At 39.0% G+C, this 8816-nt stretch overlaps 1 protein-coding gene across 7 annotated transcripts in view; it reads right to left on the bottom strand.

The window, feature by feature from the left end:
• Positions 1-2181: 2181 nt before the first annotated feature.
• PDE1C (phosphodiesterase 1C) overlaps positions 2182-8816 on the bottom strand; it is a 573061-nt gene continuing 566426 nt past the window's right edge. For 4 of the 7 annotated variants that reach the window (XM_054494172.1, XM_063667407.1, XM_063667409.1 and 1 more), the window contains one exon: positions 2189-4560. In XM_054494172.1, the coding sequence (XP_054350147.1) occupies positions 4391-4560 (170 nt within the window). In that variant the 3' untranslated portion in view covers positions 2189-4390. Of the gene's footprint in view, positions 4561-8816 lie in introns of all 7 variants that reach the window. The other 3 variants (XM_054494173.1, XM_054494179.2, XM_054494174.2) reach the window with 2 other exon arrangements.

Below are 8816 nucleotides of genomic sequence, written 5' to 3'. Positions count from 1 at the left end.
TTGGATGAAAATCCTAGACTTAAAAAATAGTGGCTATCAACCACCTCTACCTTCTCCTTCTATCCTGCAGGGACAAGAAATTCTAGCAGAGGGATGCTGGAGTGTCTGTTCTATTTCAAAAGCTTGGTGGATGTGCTCATGATAAGGCTTAACCGGCTTGCAGAAGGAAAAGGTAGGAAGACAAGAGAATTTGCATTCTCTAAGCACCTATAAATGAAAGTCACTGCCCTACCTTTGTGAGGTTGATATTATAACCGAATGGGAAAAAAATAAACAAGCAGAACTCCTGGGCAGGGTCAAGTGGGGTGGGCAGGAGAGGTGATGGTGGAAGTGGAAAGGATATATTTATAGGGTTCTTTTCTTACATGGATTGGTCTTGCCTTAAGGATTGGATTTTGTTTAAGGGAAACACTGCCATTTCAAATCTGCTGTGGGTTTTTTGTGCTTATAGGAGTGTGACCCAGAGTCAATGCCCATTGTTTGTCAGGGTGAACTCACATGTCTTGAAAATATGTGGTGCTGAAAAAATGTGGTGAGCTTCTACACCTTGAAAATGTGTGGTGTAGGGGGTGAGAAGTGGACCATGCTGCAAATTCACAGGAATTTGAATGCAACAGGAGAGGAGAAAGGTCTTGGTAGAAGAAGGGCGAGAAGATGCAGACAAATCGGTGCCTCAGGAATCCACAGCCTGTGAGAAATCCTCTGCAAAGGGAAGCTGATATTTTGTGGTCGCTGTTGTCTAATTTTTTTTTTTTATTTTGAGACAGAGTCTCACTCTGTTGCACAGGCTGGAGTGCAGTATCGCCATCTTGGCTCACTGCAACCTCTGCCTCCCAGGTTCAAGTGATTCTCCTGCCTCAGCCTCCCAAGTAGCTGAGACTACAGGCACGTGCCACCACACCCAGCTATTTTTTGTATTTTTTTAGTAGAAACAGGGTTTCACCATATTGGACAGGCTGGTCTCGAACTCCTGACCTCGTGATCCACCCACCTCGGCCTCCCAAAGTGCTTGGATTACAGGCATGAGCCACCACATCTGGCCCTAATTTTTAAATTTTTAAATAGTTGATTCTGCTGTGCTATCATCCTAAACCTTTAGGAAAAGTCTGCTCTCTGCAGTTGACTTGTGTCAGTGGAAATTTGGAAGAATAAAGCAATTGTGTGTGGAGAAGGAGATAGGGTAAATAGGAACAGAGTGAAGGGCAGTGGTTGCAGGAAGTAAGTCACAGGGAGGTTGTGGGAGAGTCCTAGTCAGTCATGAGGGCAAGAGACGGCCACAGTAGATGAAGGCCCAAGGAGACCAAGGGCGTGGGGATACAGGTGGAGAAATTGTTGGAGGTGGGGATGTCAGAAGCTGGTGCCTGTGGGAATAACCAAATGGGTAATACATGGTGAAATTAACTCCTTTTTACTGAAGTTGGAGATTATCTACCTGATGTCATGGAATTAGTAAGGGACATTACTCTTGAACTCAGGGCCTAACTTCTTTTTACGATACTCCACTCTATCTCCAAGAAATAATAGCTAATATTTATAGAGCCCTTGCTGTAAGGCCAGCCCTGTGCTATAATGAGTCAGGTATTATTATTATTCTCAATTTACAGCTAAAGAAACTAAAGTTTAGAGATATTATGCAATTTGGTAAAGCTCCCAGAGCAAACAAAAGGCAGTGTCAGGATTTAATTGTAAGTTTTTCTAAACTCCAAAGTTCCAATGGTGTTTTTTTGTTTTGTTTTGTTTTGTTTTGTTTTTTAGACGGAGTCTCGCTCTGTTGCCCAGACTAGAATGCAGTGGCGTGATCTCAGCTCACTGCAAGCTCTGCCTCCCAGGTTCACACCATTCTCCTGCCTCAGCCTCCCGAGTAGCTGGGCAAAGTCCCAATTCTTAACCACTAGCAAGACAGCTTGGTCTGGAATGATATAAACTGAGTTGATAATACAGGTGTTCACCTGCTGACTAACCTCTATTATGGGTTATTTATATTAACAAATTTATTTACTGGGTGTATAGGGAGAAAAAGGTTAAAAAATGAACTATCACCTAAACAATAAGGAAGAAAATTGAAATGGTTAAGTTATACTATTCACCTTGACAAGATGTTCAGGGCTGAACAGCAGCAAATTTAGCTAACATCTAACATCCCGGAATTTCAGAGAAGAAAATGGCTCACTTACAAGAAAGTCTGTTAAAAGCATCTTTTTATTTGCTGTAAGAATATAATCTGCATTTCTATACAATCCATTATGCAAAAAACATGGTAGGCATTTTATAAGCAGTGCAAAATCTCAACATCTGTACATTTGCTCCATTAAAATATTAGCAAAGGTTGAAAGAAACTCACATCTTAGGAGAAAAGAATACAGATTTGTTCCCCAGGAACATGGCTTCCAACATCAAGAAGCACAGCCAAGAAAACACAGCCTCATTAAATTCTCAGTACCTAGGATGGAAGGTATTGACAGATAGGTGTGGAGCATTATTTGAGGAGGTTACTACTCCCATGGGCCTCCTCATTGTGTAGCCAAATGACTTTGTGCAGCAAGCACTAAAGCATCTGTGTATAAACAGATAGGAATTATCTGTTGAGTTAACCTAATCCAGATGAAATAGACACTACCAGCCTGCAGAAGGGTCTTCTAACCCAGACACCAGGCAGGGAGCAAAGAATTGCAATCGCCTCCTTAATGAAAAGTCACAATGATTCTTCTTTTTGTATAGCAATTAAATTTCTCTGAATTATCATCATAAAGCACATTATAAATAAACTGCTCAATAGCATGATAGGCACTAAATTCCAGAACTTGCTCAACTTGAATAACTGCAGTTTATTGGAAATGAACTGCAGGGAATGAGAGAAGGAGAGGACACTAAACTCTTTACAATCAAGCCTCGAAGGTCGAGGCCATCTGGGAACAAACAGCTCCTTCTTTGTAGGGCTGTCCTGGAGAGTTCATCCTGATTATGAAATGCTCTTAGCTACTTCTGTTATGCACCTATTACTGGCCAGGCTCAGCCACAGCAACCAAAACCTATATTATCACTAATCTTCAATACAAAGTACAGAGTGGGTATATGAATCCTAGTTTCTAGTTAAGCAAATGGAGGCGTCAAAAAATTATGCCATCTGACCAAGGACCTGCAACTAGTTATAGATAGAATAGGATGAAGATCAGACTGGCCTGAAAACACACCTAGTTTTCTCACTGCACCGGGCTATTTCTGAAGAGATTGAAAGCTATCTCTAGTCTTGAGCCTTTCCTTGCTACTTCTGTGATTTTAGTCCTAAAGTAAAAATTCTAGGGAGAGACACAGAAGGGCTAACAATGCCATCATAAAAAGAGGTAAGTTATAAAGCTATGGATTCCACCAACAACTGTGAGAACAATCAGGATCCCAAGGGCTTTAGATATGTAGTGTGCTGGCTGTGAAGAGGATCTGAAATGTAACTTAAAGGCATCTCTAGCCTAGTTTAAATTCTTTATTTTCAGTCCGGAACAATCTGAAATAAAGAATTTAAACTAGGCTCAGAATTTTACACCCTCCTGGCTTAGGACCACAAAATCAAACTGACATCTTTTGCATTGACTCTCAAACCTGCAGTCTTTAAGGCAAGATTTTTAGTATCATCTACTATGGGTAGTAGTAAAAGATTAGAGGAAAATGAAGCCAAATGCATCTCTTGCAAACCTTCAAATCCTTAAAAGTACATGAGGTTATTGGGCATGAGGCACAATCTTCATGAGGTACAAAAATCTTTTTTTGTTTTTTAACTTGGATTTGCTTTAAAATAAGCGTGAATTCTGAAATGTCCATGAATACAACAATTCATCAGTCTTCTTTTCCTTTTAATATTTTTACATTCAGAAGCACAACTTCTGCTTTGAATACATTTACTTTGATAGTTACATATTTACTTGAATTTTAAATAAGTGTATTTACATTTTAAATAGGTGTATTTAAAATTGGAAAATGTTTTTAGCAGTGCATTTCTTAAATATGATGATTATTAAACCAATATTCTTTTGGGGACAAGTAACTTTTAGAGATGAAAAAAGTGGCAATGAGAGGAATTTTATTTTTTTTTTAAGTTTGTGTCATTTTAATTTTGGTCCAATTTAGACTTTTGGAGACTTATACCATAAAAACACCCCTCTTGCTAGTTTGTTGCTGGAGTCTGGGCTGATCCCACATCCAGCAATTGGTGAGTCTATACAAGAATAACAAAGAGGAAAATCACATACAACTTTCATTTCACCTTGGTGGAGTCAACCAGGATAGTACCTGCTCCAACAGCCTCCAAGGGTCTTGGAGGTATGTCCTGCTGTGGCCAGTGGGTGTTGAGAAGCAGATAGGTAGACCCTCCTTCACTCCCTCTCTTCTTCCCCTCGGCCTATTTTCTGTTCCAGTTATGTGAGATGTTCTGAATCTTTTTCATTTTGATCCTCTGATCCAGCATCTTGTACCTTGCAGGATGCTCATCAGTTTTCTTTGAGACTGAAGGTGCATAGGAGCTAGATGCGTAAGCAGGGCGTTTAAAATGACGCAAAGGAGGCTTGATGACTGGCGGCCATGGAAAGGAAGACAGACAATGGTTAGCCTCACCCACGACATGCCACAACCTAAATATTGTGAGCAACTTCCTCTAGACCTGTTTGTTTCCTCCAAAACCAGGAAAGAAGCAGGTTGGATTCTCCCTGGAAACCTTATGGCAGATAGATGAATAAGCACGTTACCACCTTGGTCATTCAGTTAAAATAAATAAAGGGAAGAAATTTCTAGAGATACACAGTGATGACTGCAGTACATAAATGTCCTTTGACAATGAATGGATGGGGTTAAGGGAGTGAGAGGAAGCATTGGGGTCATTTCTGGGAACAGCAAAGCAAACAAGGTGAACACAGGTATATCATTAACAGCATTTAGCACTGTATGTAAGCTTTTAGTGTTGGAAAGTGGTACTCAATCCCCAAGGGCTAATTAAAAGTGCATCATTAAGAAAATATTTATAAAACACATATAAAGATCTTGTATTCAAAATATAAAAAGAATTCTTAAAGTTCAAGAAAAAGACACAACCCAATTTTAAAATGGGCAAAATATCTGAACAGACTTCACACCAAGTAAGATACATGTGTCAAATAAGCATAGGAAAAAATGCTCAACAACGTGTGTCATTAGAGAATTTCTAATTAAAACAACTATATGCTACTACACACCTCTGCAATGCTAAAATCTAAAAAAATTGACAATACCAATTGCTGGCAAGGATGTAAATAATGGGAACACCCATTCTTGCTGATTGGAATGCAAAATGGTACAGCCACTTTGGAAGACAGTTTGACCATTTCTTATGAAGCTAGACATAGTCTTACCATGCAATGCAGCAATTGTGCTTCCTAGGTATTTACCCAATTGATGGAAAATGTATGTCCACATAAAACCCCACACATGAATTTTTGTAGAATCTTTATTCATAAGTGCCAAAAGCTGGAAGCAAGCAAGATGTCCTTCAATAGTTGAGTGGATAAACAAATTGTGATGCATTTATACAATGGAATATTATTCATTGTGATAAAAAGCAAATTAACTATCAAGCTATGCAAAGACATGAATGAATCTTAAATACATATTGCTAAGTGAAAGAAGTCAGTCTGTAAAGGCTGTATACCATATGATTCCACTTATATGACATTCGTCAAAGGACATAACTATAGAGATGATAAAAAGATCAGAGATTGTCAGGGGTTTGGAAAGAGGAGGGATGGTTAAATAGGTGAAGCACAGGGAATTTCTAGGGCAGTGAAACTCTCGCATACAATACTGTAGTGGTGTATATATGACACTACACATTTGTCAAGACCCATACAACTTTATAGCACATAGAATAATCCTTAATGTATGCAAATAAAAAAACTATTTAAGAGGTCGGAGGAATCCTAGAATGAAATGCAAATTGTAACAAGACAATGTAAATGCATTGCCAATGTAGGAAACAACCTCACTGAAGAGTGGGGGACAAGATGATCGCCGAAGTAACCTTGTATATGAACAGAATCTGCAAGACTAAAGGCCGAAGAAGCTGTACACAAGCACTCTATTCTAGCTGATAAAATTGTTTCCCATGGGGCTATTGGTTATCAATTCTAAGACCACTCTACATGTATACTGGAATTCAACAATTATGTAAACAGAGGGTGGATGGTGAGAAATGTTGGAGGAGGTTAGAATGGTCCATGTGGTAATGAACTTGGATATATCAATATGAATTAATATTTAGCTTAATAGAGATACAGGTGATTACATATAAAAATATTTATAGATATGTGTATGTACATGAGTTGGCATTCACACATATATTTTCTTGCTCTATCAGCCGAAGGGGAAGGACTCTAGGACCAATGAAGTCACTACAAATCTAGAAGTCTCAGCAGCAATAAGCACATCTACTGCCCTGATCTTGGTTTCTAAAACCATTTGCTAATACCAGAAACCAGGGCTCCTTGCAAAAATGACTGATTCCAGAACTAGGACACAAAATATACAAGAAGCACCTGAAGCATCTTGTAGAGCCAGAAAATTTGAAGTGTTCAAAAAAAAACAAAAACAAAAACAAACAAATACAACAATAGACAAAGGAGCCCTGAATGAAAGATCTACTGAATGACCAAAATTGAATCAAATTGAGCAACAACATAAACAAGGCAGTATTGCATTTTAACCCAAAGTGTAAAATAAATATCCATGAGTCCACACTGATATAAATAAATGATTGAATAAATAAATAATTGTGGGAGAATAATTTATATACATATGCCTCCCTTAAGGAGAAGGAGCCCTTAGTATGGACTGGACAAAGTGACATCCTTCCAAAAAGTACAGACTAAAATATGAGACAGGCTTGACACAGTGGCTCATGCCTGTAATCCCAGCACTTTGGGAGGCCAAGGCTGGCAGATCACTGGAGGCCAGGAGTTTGAGACCAGCCTGGCCATCATGGTGAAACCCCATCTCTACTAAAAATACAAAAATTAGCTGGGCATGGTAGTGCAAACACCTGTAATCCCAGCTACTTGGGAGGCTCAGGCAGGAGAATCACTTGAACCTGGGAGGTGGAGGTTGCAGTGAGCCAAGATGGTGGCCTTGCACTCCAGTCTTGGTGACACAGCAGGACTCCTTCTCATAAAAAATAAATAAATAAATATATGAGACAAAAGAGTAACTTTATAGTAGAGAAATCTAGTAAACACTTCTTCCAGGAGATCAAGGTTGACACCAGTGGCATGTGATGAAAATTAATATTTTGTGATGAAAATAGAACTTTACTTCTGGAGTCTTCCTCCCAAAAATATGTAACCCCATTCTAATAATGAAAAATATCAAATAAATTCCAATTGAGAGATATTCTACAAAATATCCAACAGGTATTCCTCAAAGCTGTCAAAGTCACCAAAAATTAGGGAAGTCTGAGGAACTGTCACATCCAAGAAAAGTCTAAGGAAAGTTGATGACTAAAAGTAATGGGTTATCCTGGACGGGATCCTGGGACAGAAAAACGCCACTGGGTAACAACTAGGGAAATTTAAATAAAGCAGGAACTTCAGATAATAATAATAATTAATAATAATAAGGACAGCGTCTAATCTGCAGATCTAGACATAGAAGGTAAAGTACTCATTGACTTTTCCTCTCCCTGCTCGTCTCTGCGCCAGCCCCCACCTCATCCCTTCTAGGTTCTGCTGGAAAGTGTTTGGTCAGTGAGATAACGTCAACATGAATAAAGGTGAAAACAAGTCAAATGATCATCAAAAACAGATGAGATATAATAACTAGGTGAAAGTGCAAGGAAACAGAGCCAGTTGAACCCTCGCTCACTGGCTTTCCCTGCAGGCTCCTCCACTGTCACTGAAAGAGCCAGTGCAGGAGCAGGACACATGGTGGAACTGCTGGAAGGCCAAGATCAGGGACACATCTGTCCAATGCCTGAGGCTTCCTTGTGAAAAACCAGCTCTGCACATCTCTTCCAATAACAGGGACATGCATGGTGCTTGTGACCAAACAAAAGATGAGAAACAACTTCAATGAACAATCATAGGGAATTGGTTAAATTCTGGTCCGTTCTTAGAATATGCTACTGTGATACTATGGAAAGATGATACAGATGACTACTAACAAAGGTAGAGGTTCATGTAATGGTGTTAAATGAAAAAGCAGGATATATTATCTAACTTCATTACTAGAAAATATAAACATATGTGCATAGGAAAATCTGGAAGAACATACATTTAAATCATAGCAGTGGTTATCTCTGAGTAGCATAAACATGGCTATTTTATCTCTTTGGTTGTTTATACTTTCTAATTTTTCTATGATGATCACATTCTAGTCATGTAACTTTTAAAAAGGAAACATACTAGTAAACATTTCTTCTATAGAATCATCAGAGTTATTCTACAAAATCACACCTGAGAGAAAATCAGTAAAACCAAGTTCACCTTGGACCTTAGTACTAGACATCTCAGACGAGCCATAGCTGAGTACACTTTTCACAGCATACAGATTAACTTCATCACTGGCCATCAGAGAAATGCAAATCAAAACCATAATGAGATACCATCACACCAGTTAGAATGGCGATCATTAAAAAGTCAGGAAACAACAGGTGCTGGAGAGGTTGTGGAGAAATAGGAACACTTTTACACTGTTGGTGGGACTATAAACTAGTTTGACCATTGTGGAAGTCAGTGTGGCAATTCCTCAAGGATCTAGAACTAGAAATACCACTTGACCCAGCCATCCTATTACCGGGTATATACCCA

Source organism: Pongo pygmaeus, chromosome 6, assembly GCF_028885625.2.
Source record: "Pongo pygmaeus isolate AG05252 chromosome 6, NHGRI_mPonPyg2-v2.0_pri, whole genome shotgun sequence".
NCBI lineage: Eukaryota > Metazoa > Chordata > Mammalia > Primates > Hominidae > Pongo > Pongo pygmaeus.
Note: the sequence above shows the minus strand (reverse complement) of the source record. Positions and strands in the feature narration are given on the sequence as shown.